The 23,897-nt window shown below is 34.6% G+C and overlaps 1 protein-coding gene across 1 annotated transcript in view; it reads right to left on the bottom strand.

The window, feature by feature from the left end:
• The window catches only part of ABCB5 (ATP binding cassette subfamily B member 5), a gene marked incomplete at both ends in the record, with an annotated part of 94,972 nt that overhangs the window by 69,100 nt on the left and 1,975 nt on the right, over positions 1-23,897 (bottom strand). Inside the window, 11 exons of the mRNA XM_084230118.1 lie at positions 5,037-5,240; positions 6,769-6,894; positions 9,516-9,626; positions 11,024-11,137; positions 12,462-12,639; positions 12,720-12,844; positions 16,120-16,291; positions 16,378-16,569; positions 18,347-18,401; positions 21,996-22,146; positions 23,693-23,750. Coding sequence (XP_084086244.1) covers positions 5,037-5,240; positions 6,769-6,894; positions 9,516-9,626; positions 11,024-11,137; positions 12,462-12,639; positions 12,720-12,844; positions 16,120-16,291; positions 16,378-16,569; positions 18,347-18,401; positions 21,996-22,146; positions 23,693-23,750 — 1,486 coding nt within the window. The remainder of the gene's footprint in view (positions 1-5,036; positions 5,241-6,768; positions 6,895-9,515; positions 9,627-11,023; positions 11,138-12,461; positions 12,640-12,719; positions 12,845-16,119; positions 16,292-16,377; positions 16,570-18,346; positions 18,402-21,995; positions 22,147-23,692; positions 23,751-23,897) is intronic.

Here is a 23,897-nt window from a genome sequence, read left to right as displayed (position 1 = left end):
AAGTTTAAATTCTTACATTTGGTCTGCGGTCCATGGAAAATTGGTATTTATGTATGGTGTGATGGGCCAGATTTCACCTTTTTTCTATTCAAATGGGTATCTAATTGCTCCAGCATTATTTGTTGGAAAGACTTTCCTTTTCCCCACTGAATTACACTGACATTGTCAAAAATCAATTCACTAGATATATGTGGGTTTATTTCTGCATGGATTCTCTATTTTGCTCACTGATCTTGATTAAGCCTTTCATTATACAATTACTATTTTCTTAAATGCTGCCTTAAAATTAGATAGCAAAGGTCTTCCAGTTTTGTTATTTTTTTCCTCAGAATTGTTTTGGTTATTCTTGGTCTTTTAACTTTCCAAATAAATTTTGGAATTAGCATGTCGATTTACACACACACACACACACACACACATACTTAAGGTATTGTTTACTAGAGTTTGGTTAACCCACAAAAGATTGTTAGCATCAAATTTATTTATCAATTTGAGAAGAATGTATGTCTTCATGAATATTGACTCTAAATCAATACATACATTGATTTAGATACATTCGATTAAGAGCTTTAATTTTTCTCAATGATATTTTATATATTTCACATAGAAGACTTACACTTCTTATATAACTTTATTATTAAATGTTTTTGGTTTTTTCTTGATGCTTTTTTTGTCTTTGAATTTTATTTCATCCATAAGTAGTAGTATTATTTTGAGACCCAGTTGATAGTTTCAACGTTAGAGATCTTAGTGTTATTTCTATTTGAGTGAGTTTTGGTAATTTGTATCTTTCAAAGCACTGACTTTTATTTAAGCTGTCAAATCTATAGGTATAGCATTGTTCATAGCATTCCTATATAAACCTTTTAATGTCTTTGGGATAGTTATGTAGCTTTTATTCCTCATATTTGTAAAATCTCTCTCTCTCCCACCCCCCTTGTTAGCCTTTGCTAGTGTTCACTGATTTTATTTATCTTTTCAAATAATTAGCTTTTGGCGTCAGTGCTTGTGTCTAATGGTTTTCAGTTTTCAATTTCACCTCTTAATTTTTATTATTTCCTTCCTTCTGCTTGCCTTGTGTTTGATCTGTTCTTCTTACTCTGCTTTGGCTTCTCAAGATGTAAACATATTTTATAGATTTTACGTCTTTTTTTCTTTTCTAAAGTAAGCATTTGATGTTAAAAGTTTCTCTTACAGCATTGCTTAAAGTATTCTACGAATAGTGACACATTGCATTGCATGTATTTTATTTTTTCAAAATAGTTTTATTTTTCCTTCAGGATTCTTCTTAGAGTCATAAATTATTTAGAAGTATCTTATGTAATTTTCAAATATTTGTGAATTTTCCAGATATATTTGTTATTGATTTCCATAGTTTATTATGGTCTAAGAATATATTTTATATGTTTTTTATTTGTTGAAATTGCAGTTGTTTTAAATGAAGTAGAATATTGCTTATCTCAGTGATCACTCCAGGAGAAGTATTTGGCTATTATTGGGTGCAGTGTTCTATAAATGTCATTTAGATGAACTGGTTGACAGTATTGTTCAGGTCACCTATCAATACATACTTGCTGAGTTTTTGTTTACTTGATATATAAAGTACTGAAGCCTTTGACTAGCATAGTAGATTTGTCTGTTTCTCCTTTTAATATATTAGATTTTTGCCTCATGCATTTTGAAGCTTTTAAGTTTCATATATATTTTAAGTACATATATATGTAAAACATACATAGTTTTAAGTACATATATATTTAGGATTGCTTTCTTGCTATGGGTCATATTATTCTGTTCCCCTGTTTTTTATTATTTTTTAAATTTTATATATTTTTTACGTCATTTTTCATTTTTGCACAATTTATGCATTTTCATTTTGGTTATAGTCCCCATATAATTCCCACCCCCCCTTGTTTTGATCCTACTCTCTCCTCCCCTACTCTCTCCTCCCCCTCTCTCCTCCCCTCTCTGTAGTGTGTCTCCAGGATAAAGATTAATTATAATAAAGTATGTCTAGTTATTGTAGAATATATCCTGCATACTATTCATGATAAGACAGAAAGAGTCTGAATTCTATTTTCTTCTTTAAAAATGCTGATTTTTATTCTAGTTGGCAATTCAAATACTGATTAATCATCTTCAACTGAGTAACCTTGGGTTTTATGCTTTGTTGCAGTGTATCTGCAGAAAGTCTGAAAACTTGGCAGGGCCCAACTCCAAATTCTGTCTCCTCTGGGGATCTTGTCTTGGCTTGATTTTAGGCTTTGTTAGGGCAGGTCCAGAGTCAGCTTTACTCTGAGGCGTGGTCTTTATTCCTAAGGTGTGGCGTGTGTATGTGTGTGCATGTGCGTGTGTGTATGTGTGTGTGTTTAAGCTATATGCCTGAGGTATTAAAAAAAAAAGGATGTTAACGTGATCTCACTACTCTGTGCTTTCAAAATCTCCAATACACTGCTTCACTTTTCAGTTGCTATTTCTGTTAGGCTTTGGGTGTACTCTTTTCTCAGACAAAGACTCCCCAAAAGGATGGTCTTCTACTCCCCACCTCAACTCCATAGCTCTCTCATTACTTCTTCAGTTGCTTTAGCTGTCCTGAAACCTGATCCCTGTCTTACAGCTGAATAGAACTGTCTTATTTTGTCTGGATTCCACTTTAAGGACATGTGGTCAGAAACTTGTTCCCAGGTGGAATGCCGCACATTAAAACAGATCTTCATGTGTTTCCTTTCTCTCAGGACTCATGGTCTTGAACTACTACTAACTCAATGCTTGGAAACAATTGTCCTATGTCTTATATATCTTATATATTTTATCCATTTTTATATATATTTTTTCATTTTTAAAATTTTTTTATGGAAAAAGGCTATCAAGTGTCAGTTAATCTTAATATATTAATTTTAATATAAGTGCATCATAGAAAAACTAATAGCATTTACTTTTGAGCTTCCCCATTTTTCCACCTACCTGAGTTAACCACTTCTGAAACTTTTATTTATTATTTTTTAATTAATATTTTATTTTATAGAATTCTTTTTTTTTTTTTTTAGAGGCATGCTTTATTTATTTGTTTGCTGGTCTGTTTATACATGCACTGGGTACAGTCAGAAGTGCGGGAGGGAGGGTGAGAGAATTCACCAGAGCCAGAGCGGGGAGCAGAGCAGGCAGAAGGACCGAAGTACACTGCTGAGGGGAGCAGCGGGCGGCAGGAGAGGTCTGCACGCCATGTGGGACCCTCCTCCGGTGGCCAGGGAGCAGCCGGGGATCGAACCGGCGCCGCAGAGGCTGCGCGCAGCTTCGCAACCCAGCGCTCAACCGCTGCGCCACCGGGGAGGCCCTCTTTTTTTTTTTTAAATCATCCATCTAAGCAACAGATCATTGTCCATATTCTCCTAAATCCCTGTGCAACTTACAGATTTTCTCTTTCTTTTTTTCAATAATTTAACTCCATTATCCCCCTGTTTATTTCTTTTCTTTTCTTTTTTTTTATTATTATCCACATTTGGTATAAATGTGCTATTTTATTTATTTATTTATTTTTTAAATAATAAATTTTATTTTTATATTCCCCCATACAATTGCAAACGCCCCATTCTGACCCCAATCCTTCCCCTCCCACCCCCAACCCCCTATTTTATAGAATTCTTACATCATTTTCATTTTTGCACAATGTATGCATTATCATTTTGGTTATATTCCCCATACAATTGCACCCCCCCTTATTTTGACTCTAGTCCTTCCTCTCCTCTTCCCTCTCCATCCCTGTAGTGTGTCTCTGGTTTATAGCTGCTTGTTGATTTTGATTTTTACTTTGTACTAATTAGTCTTTTTCCTGGTCCCTTATTTAGGTTTTTTAAATTCCTGCTATGAGTGATGAAACTTTTATTATTACACTTAATTCTTCTTTCTCTGATTCACCATAGCTGCAGTATTAGTTTCCATCATGATAAGCTAATATAATACCTTTCATTTGTTCTTTGGATTATATCTTCAGGATTTTCTGTTAGATTTTCTGCAAGGGACATCTTTGAGCTTCGAATAAATGCAAGAAGGTATAGGGTAGGATTTAAGAGTCACCATAAAGCTCCTTAATTCCAAATAGGAAACTAAAGATCATCTATGTTTGAAGGAAAAAAAGATATTGAGAGTGGTAAAGAAAGAGTGTGTTTTTCCAAACTATAACACAAAGAAATGATCTGAAGCTTTTAGTGAGTTTGCTGTCCTAATTATGATCCTCAGTAATGGGGATATGAGTTAATTACTATCACAACAAAAGTTTTTATAAAACATACAAAAGAAAAAACAAAATTATTATAAACCACAGTGTGTGGTCTGTAAAACAGATTCATTAAAGTGAACTTATCATCATTTTATGGGATGGTGATACTTAGTCTGTATTTTAATTTCAAATCTCTCCTTACATATTTTACCATACTCCCCAGAACCATTTCAGGTAGTAACTGATGGACAAATACTTCGAGAAATGTAAATAAGTGGTATTACAGCTATCAATTCTAAAATACCCATTAGAATCTGATCTATGTCCTCAGATCAAGAATTTTAGTCCATTATATCTCTTTCCAAGCACGATTTCAAATTTTTTTTTTTTTTTTACTATTACCTTCGTGTGCTTCTAAAAAACGATCCGTTTTCCTTTTTACCGTCTCACAAAACTAAACTGACCCGTGTGTACGCTATTCCCTGTCTTAGCCACAAGATGTCCTCGCAATTCAACATTTTGCAGACATCATTTCTCAGCTTGGAGTGATGATTCTGTCTTCTACTTCTTTGTTTTATTTTAACATATCTTTCATTTTTTTCTTTTCCATTTGTAGTGATAAGCAGTAAGAACTAAATATGATTTTAAAAAACTGACTTTTCAATGATGCATTTCCTCTTTTGCTTGTTATAATGCTCTCTCACTGATGAGACAACTAATCATATTCCTTACTCTGTAGAAACTAAATGCTTTGTTATCTTATTTTGGAATATTGCAGTGCTTAATCTCTAAGTTAAGGACATAGGTTACGTGGTGCACTTACATTTGGGAATTCCATTATAAATTCATAAGCATTTGCTTCCTTTGCAGCTCTCTCAATCTCTTCCTTGGTTACACCATCTCGTCCATATTTAATATTGTTAGTAATGGTGGTCCCAAATAAAACAGGCTCTTGGCTGACGACTCCAATATGTTCTCGATAATACTTTACATTTAAAGTTCTGATGTCTTGTCCATCTATAGTGATCTGCCAATCCAAAGGAATCAATGATGTTGTGTTTGTCTTTTGTTGTACTGACTTTACAGTGTTTTTTACTAGTCTAAAACATGAGCTGAGAAGCAAGGTATTTCAGGAATCAAAGATTAACTATATTTTGACAAATATTTATAATATATATATTGTCCATGGACTTTTTCTGGCAGACAGGAAATAACAAAGCCTAAAAAAATGGATTACAATCTTGTCAAACACCTAAATATCTTTATTCTAAGATCCATAAATTAGATATTTTAAAGTTATTTACTCTAGGAGTGACAAATATTTTCATGTAAACACATGTTACAGACTTCAATTTTTTTTTTTTTTAAGATTTATTTATTTATTTATACAAGCATTGGCTACGGTCAGAAGCGCGGGAGGGTGAGAGAATTCACCAGAGCCAGAGTGGGGAACAGAGCAGACAGAGTGACGAAATACACTGCTGAGGGGAGCAGCGGGCACGGCAGGAGAGGTCTACGTGCCATGTGGGACCCTTGTTGGGGATCGAACCGGCGCTGCAGAGGCTGCGCCACCAGGGGAGGCCCCAATTTTGGTATTGTAAGACTGGTAAGATCTTAAATTTTTTTAAGGAAATAACCTTCCTTCCTTATTTCTTTTTAATACCCCATTTCCCTGAAAAAGGCAAAAGCATCTTATATTCATTTCCATAAATAATAGTAAATAAATGCTGTCTTCTCCATCGACAGACAGTATCATTACTCACCACCCAACATATGCCAATGACAGAAACCAGGGTTTGATAATTACAACTCACAGGGTCTCCCCTTCTGACTGACTCTGGTAGTCTGTCTAGGCCTGGGCATTTTATGCAACTGCTTTATAAATGGAATGCTTATCTAATGTTATTCAATATTATCATGGACACATGGGTCTAGTATATTCCAAATGAAGAGTTAAGAAATATAATTAAGTGAAACCAGGCTCCAGGAGAGTAGATTTCCTTTTAAAAATAAAAGTGGATATTTGAATAGTAGCATTAAGAATTATGCCCCTGTAAATATCTTGATCTTATTCTCTCTGCATATACAAGGGGGAATAAGTTAAGTGAAACATTATGGATGACAGAAAGGAAGTATGTGAGCATATTTTCTACAGGTAGCATTCTTCTGGGATGTTTTGAGAAACTGAAATGTTTGATATGTTCTGGGTACTACACATGACTATGTTATTATTTTCCATAGCATTTATTTCCTTCTAACATACTATATAATTTATTTAATTTATTGATTATCTCTTCTTATTAGAATGTAAGCTTGGTAAAGGCAGAATTTCTTATGCTTTGCTCACCAATGTATCCCCAGCACCTAGGCACATAGTAGGCACTTAATAAATATTTGTTGAATAAATGAATATGCACGTAAGGAAAAAAATATGGCTTCTCTCCTGGCTCCACTGTTAACAATAAAAAGTTGACATAACAGTAAACTCTTAGTAAAAGGTGGTATTTCCAAGACCTATTGTATGGACTGTACACGGTTTTGCTAGTTGTACTTACAAAGCCGTCATCAGGATCATACAGCCTCTGCAGAAGTTGGACTGCTGTACTCTTTCCACTGCCATTGGGGCCAACCAAGGCTACTGTTTCTCCAGATTTAATTTTGAGATTCAAACCTTTCAGAATCTATTGGAATGCACAGGGAAGAAAGTTCATAAAACTAGGGTAAGTGACAATATGATATACATATTTTCAGAAATTTATAGTTATAAGCAAATAATGAATTACTTGGTGGCATTTAAAAACAAATTTAGTTTTTGTTATGTTTGTATCATGTGCATGTAAAATAATAACCTATGTCATTTTGGAAAATAATAGTAAAAGACTCATCAACTTTCTATAAAGAGGAGATGTAAATTTAGAGCACTCATAGAACATTAGTCACAGCAAACTGTTAACATTTTCAACTGAAATACTTCATATGAATTTCCTATCAAGTTAAAGTTTTATATTTTAATCTGTAACCTTGAATGAAATCTCTCCAGATATCTTTGTGAGCTATTTAAGGGAGTTTTTCTTAGAATATACTTAACTTTATTGCAAAATATACTCAGAAGTAAAATAACTGGTGAGACTCCTTAGGGACTACCATGGATGGGATTCTAGCAGTAGAAATTCTCCTTCTCTAATGCTGAATATCATGGGGACATTTTAACATGTGGGGAACACTTTTATTTTTTATTTTTTAATTTTTTTAAAGATTTATTTATTTATGTATACAAGAGCTGGGGTACAGGCCAGTGGTGTGGGGGGTAAGAGGATTGACCAGAGATAGAGTGGGGAACAGAACAGGCAGACTGACCGAAGTACACTGCTGAGGGGAGCAGCAGGCGAGTCAGGAGAGGTCTGCTGTGCCATGTGGGTTGCTCCCTGGCTGGCCAGGGGATTGAACTCCTGCTGCAGAGGCTGCAGAAGCTTCATAGGTTGCATCTTAACCCCTTACACCACCAGGGAGGCATGTGGGGAACACTTTTAAAATTTTCTTAATAACTGGGTGGTGGTGTTGGCATTTACTATTATTGGGACTTGCAACATGAGAGAAGTCTCACAAATAATTACACTTCCAAAATGATAATAGCAATCTTGCTGAGAATCCCTCAGCTATCTTTGCCTGCTTACATGTATATATTCCACAACAAACATGGAAATAAGCCCTTGGATTTTGTCACTTTGACCTCACATACGTAAAGAAACAGATTCTTGGGCCTCCCTAGTGGCACAAGGGTTAAGACGCAAGCAATGAAGCTGTCCACAGCCACTGCAGCATGAGTTCAATCCCAGACCTGCCAGGGAGCCACCCACATGGTGCAGCAGACCTCTCCTGTTTCACCCGCTGCTTCCCTCAGCAGTGTATTTCACTCAGTCTGCCTGTTCTGCTCCCCGCTGTCTCTGGTGAATCTTCTCATCCCCCACACCTCTGGCCTGTACCCCAGTTCTTATATGCATAAATAAATAAATCTACAAAAAAAAAAAAAAAGAAACAGATGCTCATATAAACCAAAAATAAAACCTTCAAAGGGCCAAGGAGAGAAAAAGTCCCTACATGGCGAGAAATAGGGGAAACCTTAGTGGAGTGTCTCCTCTGCTACATGAATTTTTATCACAGAGAGGAGTTCTTTTTTTCCTTGGAATAATCTGTGTCTTATTTAAAGTGGATGGACCTTTTATTTTTAACTATTAATTCTTCACCTTAACAAAAAAGGTTGTTTCAAAAGTTCTTTCCCATGTAAAAATCACAAATGGTGTTTAAGTCATCAGTAAATTTCATTCCAAATGTAGTTCCAAAATGAAGTTGAAAAATTCTATGTGAAGAAAAATGGTTGAAGACAACAATACTCTACTAATGGTAATTAAGTTACAAAAATTTTTAAAATAAAATTCTCTCTTCCTTTGAAGAGAGAATTTCAAAGAGTTACATTATAGAAAAATGAGGAAAAAGGAAGATACTTTTTTGATGCAAATTCAGCAGGGGATATGTGGTCACTTTAAAAGGCATAACAGATTGATGACATTAGTCATTTTACCAATTTCATTTAAAGTCACATTCTTTTTCTATGACAGATGATTACTAGTAATTGCACTTTGAAGTCTTTAAATAGTAACTACTATACTACTATTTTGGATAAATACATTAACACAACAAAAGGAGAAAAACAATATAAGAGGCACATTTACACATCTTGTCAAAAGCTGAATGATAGAGGGAGGAGAATAAATTTGTGTGTGTGTGTGTGTGTGTGTGTGTGTATATATATATGTGTGTAGAAGAGAGAGAGAAAGCACCAGAGGCACGAATACTAGTACACTAAAAGCACCAAGAAAGGGAAACTGGAAAGACACACGTGTATAATTCTCTCAGACTGAACACTAGGAGTTTAAAACAAGTTAGCTACACTGAATGGAATAAGCTCTAGGTATCATCAATAGGTGCACCATCAGTCCAAGACATTTTGGTGTGCTCCCAAATCCAGAGTGGAGGAATTCCTAGAGTTTAAATGTTTTGGTCAGTTGAATATAGAAAAGAGGTTGCAAAATTTAACAATCACTTTCAGAGTTATTTGCCCATTACTAATCTTTCTTTCTTCACCACCCCCTCCTTTACCTCTGTCTCTGTCTCATTCTCTCAAGTCGCTAAGTAAAGTGGCCAAATCTTGTGAAAATGATCCTAAATAATCATATAAGATATTTTAACCAGCAGAAGATAATATAATAAATACTGTAAAATTTTATTGTTAAAATGAACATACCTTGATAGTTGGTCTTGATGGATAACTGAAAGAAACATTTTTAAATTCCACATTTCCTTCTATGCATTCAGGTTTATATCCCATTGTTGAAAAGTTATCTATAGTAGGTTTCTTGGAAAAACAAAGGAATTATTACAAATCTTTGGGGGAGTAAGTTAAAACTTTACATAACCTGAATATAGCTTAATGATGGGTTTCTTTTATGTCTCCTTCTCTGCTTTAGAAGTACATGGGTTTGGACTGAAAGTGTCAATAAATTCAATCTGTTTCTAGAAGAGTAAAAACAATCCCTCTTCCACAGCCAATTGGTCAACATGGATTTTGTTTAGTGAAGTGAGAGTGTCTGTTTTTTCATTTCCTTCTTGTAGTAATAGTAGCTATCTTTTATTTATTTTTATTAATTTTTTTAATTTCTTACACCATTGTTCATTTTTAAACAATATTTGCTTCTCCCACCCCCCTCAGGTGTAGTCCCCATAGAATTTCCTTCACCAATGCACCCGTGCACCATCACCTCAGTCCCCTGTGCTCCTCCCTCTCTCCTGCTGATCTCTCTCGCTCCTCCTTCCCTGCAGGATGTCTCTGATTTATAATTGTCCATTTATGTTATGTTGTGTTTTGTACCATTATTATTATTATTATTTTAAAAGATTTATTTTTTATTTATACAAGAACCGGGGTACAGACCAGATGTGCGGGAGGGTGAGAGGATTCACCAGAGACAGAGCAGGGAACAGAACAGGCATACTGATGAAATACACTGCTAAGGGGAGCAGCGGGCAATATAGGAGAGGTCTGCTCGCCATGTGGGTTGCTCTGAGGCCAGTGGGGATTGAACCCGGTACTGCACAGGCTGTGGACAGCTTCACAGCACTACTCTCAACCACCTGCGACACCAGGGAGGCTCTGTACTGTTATTATTTTTTAACACTGATGTCTTATTTGGTTCCTATATTCCTGCTATAAGTGAAACCATCTGATATTTTTCTTTTTCCTTCTGACTTATTTCACTGAGCATAATTCCTTCTAGTTCCATCCATGTTGCTGCGAATGGCATGACTTTATCTTTTTTTTTTTCTTTTAAAGATTTATTTATTTATACAAGAGCTGGTGTACAGGCCAGAGGCATGGGAGGGTGAGAGAATTAACCAGAGACAGAGCGGGAAGCAGAACAGGCAGAAGACACTGCTGAGGGGAGCAGCGGGCAAGGCAGGAGAGGTCTGCCACGCCATGTGGGAATCTCCCTGGCTGGCCAGGAATCGAACCCGTGCTGCAGAGGCTGCAGACAGCTTCACAGCGGGTGTTCAACCCACTGTGCCACTGGGGAGGCCTGAGTTTATCTTTTTTGATTGCTGAATAATATTCCATTGCGTATATATACCACATCTTCTTGATCCAGTCATCTATTTTTGGGCATTTGGGTTGTTTCCAGGTTTTACCTATTGTAAATAGTGCTGCAATAAACATAGGGGTAAGTAGCTATCTTTTGAAGCACTTAGAAGTCTTACCTTATCAATAACCTGGAAAATATTGTAGGCAGCTCCTCGGGCTATAGTGAAGGTTTCAAAATTAGGGGCTGCTGCTCCAATGCAATAGCTACTATGGATTACACTAAAGAAAACCTATAGGGACAAAAAAAAATTATCCTTCCTCACTTATGTAATACAGACAAGGGAATGGAGTATATATTTGGTTAATACTCACAGAAAGATATTAAGAGTAATTAGGAAAGAAATTAGGAAATTAGGTAGAAAAGAACAGAAGATGCTGCCAAATAGAAATGAAACACCATTTCCTCCAAGTATATCTGGACTTTTCCTAATGTAGAACAACTTGTGATTGTAACAGCCTTGTTATTTTCATTTGTGGGGATGTCTGGGGATGGAGGTAGCAGTGAATGGCAGTTGGTTCAACTGCAGAATGCTGGCCATAAGCAAACGTGGTTGGGTGAAGAGATGAGTTTCATTCCCCTTCTTCCTGGTCAACCCCTTGAGCTTTAAAGAGAAGAATGTGATAGGTTTCACTAGCTTAGAGACACTGTACTGTTTCTGTCCAAACTTTCCTGATTTCTGTATTCCTGTCTGTATTGCAGACAGACAAATCTCTGCAAAAAGTTAGATAAAGAAAGAACCCCACATGCTTCGTGTTATTTTTTCTTTTATAGGTGAGGAAACTAAGGCTTATTTAAGTCATTTGACCACACTCATTCATAAATTGGGGAGCAAGGATGCATCAAAAATCCCTCTTGATCAGGTTTAATGTAAAATAAATGAGTAGTTTAAAGTGTTAATTAGGAAAGTCTTAAATCCACAAGATCATTTTAGTTGAAAGAAAAAAAGCTACATTGATGGGAAGGCCAAATGAGAACTGAAGTATATAGACAATGTCAATTCAGTTCAATTAGATAAATATTCTTAAATCTGAAATGATCTGTTCAGTACTCAATTGTGGTAGGATAACTGAATAAACTGTAATTTATTGCATAACCCCTAAGGGTTTTAAAAAACTAAATTTAAAAAACTTAATTGTGATGTTGAACAGAACTGCATATATTTTGTTTTTAACATTAACTGTATGCTGAAAGGATGGAGGAAAGGCAGCAGAGTCCAATCTACAGAGCATTCCAGAGGGAAGACATTTAGCAAGGAACAGAATGCCATCTTACCACAGCAAGACTGAAAGGAAAAAGTCTCACTAGAGATTCATCATTTTGACTGTCAGATTAAAAAATCTCTAAGAAAAGCACATGCATTTAGAAGACATGCTGGATGAACAAGTATTGCCAATTTATAATTTAAAGATGGATAGAAATAATTTGATGGAAACAAATTTTTGTATTGAAAACATTATTTGATTATTCATTGTCATTCAAAGATAAATTTTATTAAACTGTAGATAAGAAAATTTTACCTAGGCCAGTTACCTTTGCTCATAAACAAGACTTACAGCAAGAACAGTCCCGATGGTATACCCAGCTTCTCCGCTAAGAATCAAGGAAGTGCCATACCAAAAAGCAAGTCCATAGGTTCCATTCATAAAGAAGTACACAGCACCAAGAGAGAGTTTTGAAGCTATAGTCTTTTTTATGCCAACATCCTTTGCATCTTTTAGATTCTGTGTATACCTTAAAAAGATAGAACACAATGTAATAGTATTGAGGAAAAGTAAAACTAAACATATATTATTGTAATTAATAGGACAGACCTTTGAATTTCTTTCTCCTGGGCCCCAAAGGCTACGACTGTTCGGATTGATGACAAGACTTCTTCTGCTACAGCCCCAGCTTTGGAATACGCATTTAATTCTTTACCAGTCAATGAGATGACTATCTGTAATAAGCCATGACAAAAGTTAACCAAAGAATGACCCTGACATAGCAAAAATTTAATTCAAGTAGAATCTCGAAGAAGAGATTTTATTATTGGAAACATAGTTAATATCACTTAACCTAAATTTGTCAGTTTGCAAATGAGGAAACTAATGACCAGACATATTAACCTACTTTTACAAAAGTCTCATGGCAGTGAAAGAGCTTAGGCTAACATAATCTAGAATCTGAAAGTCTGTTTGTCCTTCTACTAGCAGAGTTTCATTGTTTTCTCTCTGTATATATATATATATATTTTAAAGATTTATTTATATTTATTTATTTATACAAGCACTGGGCACAGTCAGAAGCACGGGAGGGTGAGAGAATTCACCAGAGTCAGAGCGGGGAGCAGAGCAGGCAGAAGGACCGAGTACACTGCTGAGGGGAGCAGCAGGCGGCAGGAGAGGTCTGCGCGCCATGCGGGACCCTCCTCTGGTGGCCGGGGAGCAGCCAGGGATCGAACTGGCGCTGCAGAGGCTGCGGGCAGCTTCGCAACCCAGCGCTCAACCGCTGCGCTACCGGGGAGGCCCTCTCTCTGTATATTTAAAAACTCTTTTTAGACGATGGATATCTATATTAATATAACTTGGAAAGAATTGATTTGGAGAAGGACATTAGGGACACAATTCTTTTGGGATACACTCTGCAAATTAATGAGCTTGATTCAACTTGTTATTATGTAAAAAGTAAAGATTCCAAAGGACATGCATAGGTCACAGGATTGTGGCAGTATGAGGAAGATGACCCTACATTTGTCTGTGGCATGATTATAACTGCATAATGCAGCCTGCCTAGTAAAATGCTATATCTCTAAACACTAAGAGGTGACATTTTAGGAGAAGGATATTTTTCTTGGTGATATCAGGCAGGTTTATTTAATTTCTCAAATATTTTTAATCAGAATATGCCTTTTCCTCTATTAAAAATCTCACTGCTCATTTACTTAGTAAAGGATTTAATTTAGTAATCAGCACACTGTTTAATGAAAGGGAACAGCAGGGAAATTGTTCTTAGAACTGTGACTCTGTAACTCTTGCCAACTCACATAACATATTTATCCACATTCAAAACACATTTCACATAATTGGAGCTGATTTTACATAAAACATACTTGAGTTGTTAAAGTCAGAAGATAGCAAAAGCTGAACAATACTCATCATTTTCTGAATTCACTTAATAATGACAATTATTCTTATATTGCTGGAGGGGAAACAGCACGTAGCAAAAAAGTCTTTGTACATAAGGAGTATTTAATAAATGTTTGCCAAATTAAATTGAATTGAAGGAAGTTAGAACCATATACCCTGGCTTCTTTAATTATCTGGATAACTTTGACCTTTACTTTCTTCCTCTTCCCAATCAGTTAATACAATAGCAGTACTTAAGATTCTGGCTACTGTTCCTTTTAAACCCCCAATTCACTTCACTTCTCCAGGCAGTAAAGGCTCTAATCTTAGTAACTTAATATAGATAATTTTCCCATTTCAAATAAGCTGCGGATGAAGATTGTGGTAAGGGTTACAAAGTCAACATTAAACTCACCCTAAATAAAAATTTGTTGTCTAAACATCCAAGCCTATTGTTAAGGAATCACTCAGCCACAGAATATTTTTATTGCCAAAAAATTGTTCTTTGGTTGAATTTACATATTGCTAGCAAGTAAACAGTAAATTTTGTGGGTTTGATTTGCATAAAAACAGTTAGCTTTGCAAAATTAAAAACTCCAAAAAATATACAACTGTATTCCTCAAGCGTGCACTGTGCCTCTATTCTAGGAGATAGGTATATAATTGGGAAAACTTAAAGATATCATTTGGAGAGATATAATAGTTGTTTTTGGACTTCACAAAGTGCATTGTTTTCAAGACCAGACTGTGAATAAATTAATATTATATACTCACAGTATAACTGCAAAGAACATAAATTATAACACAGGTACAGCAGTTCCCTGTTGTCTGAGAGGGATATATTCCAAGGCCCACAGTTGATGCCTGAATATGCTTTCCAATACATACATACCTATGATAAAATTTAATTTAAAAAAATAGGCAGCTTAAGATTTAATGACCTAGCTAAAAATAAAATATCACAATTATAATGATATGATGTAATAAGTTATATGAGTGTAGTCTTTCTCTCTTTCCCTCTCTTTCAAAGCATCTTGTTCTACACAATATTTTCAGACTGTGGTTGACCATGGATAACTAAAAATGCAGAACTCTAAAGTGCATATAAGGGGGGATGACTATATATAATTGGTTTTAAAGAACTGAATCAGATTTACATAATACTTAAAAATTGACATAATAGAGATTTCAAAAGTAATTTAGAATCCTATGAAAATATATAAACCTGAATGGCTGACATAAAGTATTTAAGTGTTTACTGTTTTAGGATTTTCTCATATGTTCTAGTGAAATGATTTGTAGGATATTTATTTGGGAATTGAGACCACCCAAGGCTGTGCTGGCATCTATTGTATAATAGTATAACATTATATCATACCATTATTTGAAATTGCATTAATTTATTAAATGAAGATAAATGCTTTTCAGTGTTAGTAAGATAGTAAAACTAAATCTCATTGTAGCAACTTGAAGACATCCATTTAAAAATAAATAAGTAGGGCCTCCCCGGTGGCGCAGCGGTTGAGCGCTGGGTTGCGAAGCTGCCCGCAGCCTCTGCGGCGCCGGTTTGATCCCCGGCTGCTCCCCGGCCACCAGAGGAGGGTCCCACATGGCGCGCAGACCTCTCCTGCCGCCCGCTGCTCCCCTCAGCAGTGTACTTCAGTCCTTCTGCCTGCTCTGCCCCCTGCTCTGGCTCTGGTGAATTCTCTCACCCTCCCGTGCTTCTGACTGTACCCAGTACATGTATAAACAAAAACAAACAAACAAATAAATAAATAAAATAAAAAAATAAATAGGTAAATAAGTAAATAAATAAATTAATTAAATTAAATAGGTGATTGGGCCTCCCCTGGTGGCGTTGAGCACTGGGTTGCGAGGCTGCCCGCAGCCTCTGCAGCGCCAGTTCGATCCCCAGCCACCAGCGAGTGTTCCACAACAAAAAAATAAAATAAAATAGGTGATTAATAATGATAAAAATTTGTGGTGTATATTATCCCTTGTTATTTTTTAGATACAGAAAATGGACATGCCTCTTTTGAAAAACTTAGTAAAACATTTAGTTCACATTCCTGCTTTCAATAAACACCACATCAGTCATCTTGCCTACCCTAGAAAACATGGCTGCTGAAGCAATTATAAGAGGAGATGTGGATAGAGTCACCAGGGTGAGTTTCCAGCCTTTCATCAAACCAATCACCAGGCCAACAGAAAAGGTAGATATGTTTTGAAACAACAAAGCAATCTTGTCTCCAATACCATCATTGATTTTGTTGATATCACTGAAACAAGTAAATAAATGTAGTTAAGTAATTTATACATCACTAAGTGAAAACAAAGTTGAAATACTACACAATCATCCTCTTACTCAGTCATGCGAGTGTTAATTTCACCAGTGTCACTTCTGTCAAACCAGCTGATGTCCTGTGCCAACATTGAATGAAAAAACTGTTTTTGAATTCTTTTGGTCTGTCGTGCTGCAGTCATAACCCAAAAAGAAATCTGCATATAGCCAAAAACCAAGGCTGTAACACCTACTCCAATATAATAAAGGGTCAACCTGAAAAAAGATTATTGAAAATCTTAGTAAGACTGAAGCAAAACTTTTTTCCCCTTGTTGCCAAAAAGACATATTTATCAATATATCAATATTTGAGAAACAATACTAGAACCTGTAAAAAAAAATCTGCTATGAGAAAGAGTAAAATATATTGAATGTACAACTCCAGTTTCCCATCAGTACCTGATGATTACTGATGAAACAACTAATTCCCTGTTTTCACCAAAATGTTATAGAAAGTAATGTTTCCACAATTATGTTAATCAAAACATTAACAGGTGTTATGGGAAAAACTAGGTTCCATAGTCAAATAGGTTTGAAACACTTAGCTTAAACAAAATTAACTAAATGGAGACTTTACTATGCCTATCTTCTTGTGTATATCTAAGAGGAGGTTATCATATACAAGATTTTCCAAGCTCACTTGATCATGAAAATTATTTTATTATGTATCTTAAACATTTCCAAAACAGAATACTGGTATGGGAAAAAACAGTGTAACAAATACTAAATTATGAACGTTAAGAATAGTCTCTCAAAATTAGTAACCCTTTAATACTGTGCACAGATATATTTTTTATATTAATCTTTCTTTTTGATGTTTTTTTCCCAAATGGATGCCCCTATTTTTAAAAGTTACAAACTTCTTTTTTGTAAGCAACTCCTAAGTCATGGTTTGTACATTAGAACCCTTCATTAATACCATAAGATTAGAAATCCTAATGAGGAATTTTCAAAATATCCAATATAAAGAAATGTTCTATAAAGGGTGCTAAAAAATAGGATTTTCCCCTCAAGGAAAGTTGAGGCTACAGCAAAGCACAACTTGAGGGGGAAACACGCGTACTATAGTCCCAAACAGTACTGTCCAATAAAACTTTCTGTGATGAGGAAAATGTCTCATATTTGTACAATACAAAAATGTCAGCCAGCCATATGTAGCTGCTGAACATTTGACTGAGAATGAAAAATGAGTATTTAGTCTTATTTAATTTTAATCACTTCAAATTTAAATTGACATCTGTGACTGTGGCACATATAGGTCAAAAATTATAGCCCAGAGAGTGTCACTGCAATGTGATGAATCTCTTAGGGTTGCTCAAGCTTCAGAAGTAAGGTCATTACTGAAATCCACTGAATATATCTATTGAGGCAGCGGTTCTCTAAACAAACTCAACATATGTGACAGAGTAAAGGCACTACTTAACACATAAGACTACAAAAACAGAATGTCTTTATAAATCGTTTATTTTAGATTGTCGACTTTTTACTCTGTGTATAGCTTTACTATGAATCTGAACAGTTTCTAAAATTAGTCTGAATAAAACTTTACTGTTTTATTTTAATATGCTATTATGTTATTACTATTTTTGCTATTTCTTGCACAAAATTTTTTGGCTTTTAATTTTATGGCTATGGCATTTTTTCTATAGGTTTTCTAAGAAACATAATTTGGAAAAAGAAAAAACAAGTCATTTAGCCTCTTGGATATGTGCCTTCAACTTCAGTAGGCAAAACTGTCATAAAAATAAAATCCTTAAACAACTTTTCTATTGATGACAATTTTATTACATACAACTCAGTATAAAGAAGAAGAGCTTAAATGGGAGAAAGAATTATGTGATCATTATATTTTATGTACCTGGTGAAAGAGAACACGTTTGCTCTAATTGCTAATATGTGATAGTAATGATTAGACAAACCTTGCAGTTCTTCTTCCTTAAGTACTGAACAAAGCAACATGAAATGAACATATTAACATTTCATTTGGACTCACATAGTTATATCTTCATCCAGCTTTTCTTGAGACTGAGTACAGTTCTGATAATTTGCTGTAAAACAGTTGTTTAAATTATAATAGAAATTAATTTTCACTCAGTTATCTAAACCAAATGTGGTGAGGTCTCAAAAAAATAGACATAACACACACATAATCAGTTTATGATTATAATATTTTCTCTCTTTAACCTAAAATTTGAATAATTATCTATGATCTCAAGAAGCACTTATGCAATTAAAAAAAGTACAAGGAAATATTAACTATGTAGCTCATGCCCAGAAAGAATTCTTTAGGCCATTTTTTATTTCAGGCAAAGGTTGTGTAAGTAATAGTAATAGAATTATCCTTTTCTGCTGAGGTGATTCAAGAAAAGCAAGAACACATGTGAAAGTTCTCAAAATAGTAAATCACTGGAAAATTTAAATGAAGCTCACTGAAATATATTGGCTACAACAAGGATAGTAAAAATAAAGTTGTATTTAAAGTAGTCCTTGGGTTACAAGTTTGTTATGTAAACTTTTGATATAGTTTCTGTAAAAAATACAATACATATTAATTGGTATGCCAAGGTTGTAATTTGTCAACAATTTATTTATTTTTTAATTTAAAAGATTTATTTATTTTTGCATAGAAGAGCTGGGGTATAGCCAGAGGTGTGGGTTGGTAAGAGGATTCACCAAAAACAGAATGGGGAGCAGAACAGGTAGATTGACTGAAATATACTGTTGAGGGCAGCAGCAGGCAAGACAGGAGAGGTCTGCTGTGCCAAATGGCTGGGAATCGAACTTGTGCTACAGGGGCTGCCAATAGTTTCATAGTGCTGAGTCTTAACCCCTTGTGCCACGAGGGAGGCCCAATTTTATCAACAATTTAATATAATGGTCTATATCTACAATCAATTTTCTTTCTCAAACCTCTATAGTAGGTATTTGAAATGAATTGAAGACATTATGACATATCATCTCTTATAAAACCATGACATCATATATAATAATATCTATGACTTTTACTTATATGCAAATATAAGTAATTTTTTCCCTTACAAATATAATTATTTTTCCCTTACTTCATTTCTGGAATTCTTGTAGGGAAAAATTTTTAAAGCAGTTTCTTGTAAATATGAGAATCAACAGAATCAAAATATGAAAACCTAGAAGTTTTAGTGAGATTTCACTATTAATAGAGAATATACATTGTGTCCAAAAGTGGTACACAGGATCACATAAACAAAGCATAATTTCATTTTGGAGATTATATTAATGGTGACAAAAACTGCAAAAATTCAGTGCTGGCACAAAAATGATAGCTATTTTTCTTATTTTCATTACTAAGGGCAAATAATCTTCCTCTATTATCTGCCAGAAAATCAATGGTTAGAAGATTGAGGACATAATCTTTAAAAAAAATCTCCTTAATAAAACATAATACACCAATAATATTCATGTAATTGTCTAAATTTTTTTAAAAGATTTATTTATTTATGCATACAAAAGCTGGGTACAGGCCAGAGGTGCGGGGGGTGAGAGGACTCACCAGAGAGAGAGCGGGGAACAGAACAGGCAGACGGACTGAAATACACTGCTGAGGGGAGCAGCGGGCGAGATATGAGAGGTCTGACGCGCCATGTGGGTTTCTCCCTGGCCAGCCGGGGATTAATCTCATGCTGCAGAGGCTGTGGATTGCTTCATAGCATGGTGCTTAACCCCTTGCGCCATCAGGGAGGCCCTAATTGTCTAAATTTTTATCAAACCTACACTGTTTCAAATGTTTACTACATTTGAAAAAACAATAAAACTCAAGAAATCTGGAGAAGCCTTTAAATAAAAACAAAAGTGAAAAATTCACAGCAATATTAGTCAGCTATGTACTTCCTATCCTATCTATAGGAAGTAAGGTACTCAATTATAGACTAGATCTAACAAGAAGAATATTTCCAAGCAAACTGTCTTAAGTGAATTTATCCTTTTTTTTTTCTTTTTTCCCTTCCTTTCTGTCACACATTCAGAGAGAGAGTGAGAACAAGACATAGCTTTCAATCAATGAATATTTCCTCAGTTATCAGTAGTGCCATTTGTTTTCCAAAGAGAATGGCATCCTTAATTTCTATCATTAAATTATCAAAAAAATTAATAACTGTCTATTAGGAAATCATTACATGAAAGATACAGAAATGGAAGTACTAAATTTATTCTACTCAAACTAGACTGGGGCACTTAAAAGATTAGGCTGTAGGTAGGAAACAAGAGGGTATAAATTAGTGTTTAAAGTCAAGTAGGGCATACTCTAGAAAGGTACACTGCAAAAAGCTAGGTTAGTATTTAAAAGATAGTTCAGGCTTAATGAGACAGTTTTTCCAGCTACAATAAACTGTTATAAGAGTTCTTTGTGCTGTGTAATTTTGGGGGAAGCATGTAAAAATCAGGGAATTATCAATATTTATGATATTCACAAGATAACGACTGTGGATGCTATGTTAGTGCATAGAAGAATTGCTAGAATTTATATCTTGAGAATGCCACCCTAAAAGACATGACCCTGAAATAGGATGCTACGAAGGTAATAACACTTGGGGGAAATCTATAATTATGGGAAATACACCTGATTGCTAGATTCCCTTCCTATTATTCCCTTCCTATTCCCTTCCTATCATTATGACTGTTTGTCTCTAGCATTGTACTTCTCTTCATATTCTTTTCTGCTTCCTTGCTGCATATGTCTACAGTGTTACACGTAATGCTTATCTATATACTATCAATCTGAGTATCTACAACAAGGGTTAGTCATTCTTGCTTTCTTTTTAAAGGGTGCTTTACAGTTCAGTGGTGTGGAATGGCTTAAGTTCTTTTTTTTTTTTATTAAATCCTGATATAATCATCAGTTCTGATAGAAAAGGATTTGAATTCCTATAGAAACAAGCTGTGCTACTGTGGGTCTCAGATGATTTATATACCATGTTAGTGTTATTTTAGGTTTCATGTGTTATTTGGTATGATGTGGTAGGTAACTTTTTGGGCCTGGGAATGCTAGAAATTTTTTCTCTATATATTAATGGTAGGGCCTCCCTAGTGGCACAGGTGGTTAAGTGCAGTGCTGTGAAGCTATCTGCAGCCACTGCAATGCCAGTTCAATCCCCGCCAGGTGCAGAGCAACCCACATGGCACACAGACCTCTCCTGTCTCGCCCGCTGCTCCCCTCAGCAGTGTATTTCAGTCAGTCTGCCTGTTCCCCACTCTGTGAGAATCCTCTCACCCTCCCGCATATCTGGCCTGTACCTCGGTTCTTGTATAAATAAATAAATCTTAAAAAAACCCAGATTAATAGTAATTGATTCTTCACTTTATGCCATTGTGGTTTACAAAGATTTCATGGGAACACTCCACTTGCAGATAATAAGAGAAACTTTTATGTTATATATACACCTATATAGATTATATATTTGTGTGTATATGTATATGTGTTCTAGTAGTACTGTTTCTTTGAAGAATGCTGACATGGAGTTGGATTTTTAGTCTATTAGGACTATAGAATAAATGACAAATGCATATTATATAGACATTGTTTGATAGTACAATAATATATTGTGCACTGCTTGTTTTATTTACTGCTTTGAGTCCCTAACAATTCAGAAAGGTAGGTATGTACTCACTTGTGTTGGCTTTGACTAGACATCCACCAATGAGGTTATCACTCATTTCTCCTAAAATCAGTGACATTACAGGCAGACAGGCTCCATTTACAAGTGATGCCAGTAACCCCAAAATCATGAGTGTGATGTCCAGTACATCAGCAAAGCGAAACTGAGGAAAACAAATAAAACACGGTTAACTTTATAGCAATAAAAAAATAAGTCAACTTATATTTTTACCATCAAGTAAACATTATTTTACAAACTGATAAAGGGAATAATCAATATTAAATTATGAGTATTTATAAAGTTAAAAAAAAGTCCCTGATCTTAAGGATTTATAATGTACTTTGACAAAGATACTGAAAAATAAAGTAACATAATTAGTATACAAATTGTGTGACACAAGTCAGGTCAGATTTGGTCATGAATCAGAAATATCCTTTTATATTGTTGATTCTGGAATAAATTGTTTCTAAGGCCTTCATATGTTAGCTTATGGAAAGTTAATCTTCAAACTTTAAATTTTCTAGGCTTATCAGGATCATAGCAATGGCACAAGTGACCAGTGAACAGTAATTACCTGGTAAAAATTCATTCACCAAGTGTAAATTAATCATATTTTTCACATTTCTCAGATTTTTTTCTACCAAGGATAATATATTATCCTATAAGTAAGTATATTTATTTGCAAGACCGTTTAAGAAAGAAATGATTGAAAGTCAACTACTGACTGCTTTATATTCTGCCCTATAATAGGTCCCCACAATATTCCAAAACCAAAACATGAACAAAACTTGAAAACATGGATTTTATTTTATCTTATTGAGAGAACTAAGATAAAATATACATTGGTATACAATGAAATCAGATTTGAAAAATAGTAAAAGGAAGTTAGTACATATTTTTCATATTTTTGAGTGGGGACAAAATGTTATGTTTTTATATTCAATCATTCAATAGCTAACACATATTTATAGAGTAACTGCTTTAGTTGGCATTGAACTTTTTACCACAGATGATAAGAGGGTATTTGCATTTCTACCTTTTCCTAGAATAGTGTATTATCTTGTTGATAAAGTTTATCACGTTCTGTTATTTCTCAGGTTTGTAAGATTTGACTTGGAAAAGAAATATACTGTTTCATGTTTATTTCTAATCATACTGACAATCAGGCTGACATATTGTAGATTAGAGTAGGTAGAGGGGTTGAACACATGTATAAAAATGTTCCTAACTTAATCCCAAAGATGTATGCTCATATACTTTTTAATGCATAGGCTGTACAAAATTTTTAGATAAATATTTTTTATTTAAAAAGGAATAATGAAATTTTAAATGTAATTAAAACTCACATCAATGTCTTATTAACAGAATATAATGGACAGTAAATATTAAATGGTAAAAGTCACTAAAATTCTCCACCAGTGAGAAAAATACCTTTGATAACACACATGTATGACACATATACACAAACACACATATATGTGTATATATACACACACACTTTTTTTCCTAAACTGGGAACAATATGGATATTGTGTTATTTCTTATACCTTATTGTAGAAGTTTGGGTTGTTTGCATATTATTTCCTATTAGAAATAACAATTTGATGAATGTATGCTTTTTCCTCAAATAGGTTTAAACTAACAAACACAATCATTCTACATATTACTAACAACTCCCTGAAATTTTCTGATAGATTGATTTCACTTACTATCTCAATAGGTCCAACGACTTGTTTTCTTACTTGGGGTGGTTGTTCTTGCAACTTTCTGGAAAATAAAAGTTTAAAATGCGAAAGTTATAATGTGAATATAATTTGCAAAATTTTTCAATTACAACTGTATCAAAGTCTCAAATTTTACCATTATGAAATTTATACCAAGGCTAAAGTTTTAAAAACAAACTTTATAAGTGAT

Source organism: Talpa europaea (assembly GCF_964194135.1).
Source record: "Talpa europaea genome assembly, chromosome: 3".
Taxonomy (NCBI): domain Eukaryota; kingdom Metazoa; phylum Chordata; class Mammalia; order Eulipotyphla; family Talpidae; genus Talpa; species Talpa europaea.
This window is presented reverse-complemented; position numbering and strand designations above follow the sequence as displayed.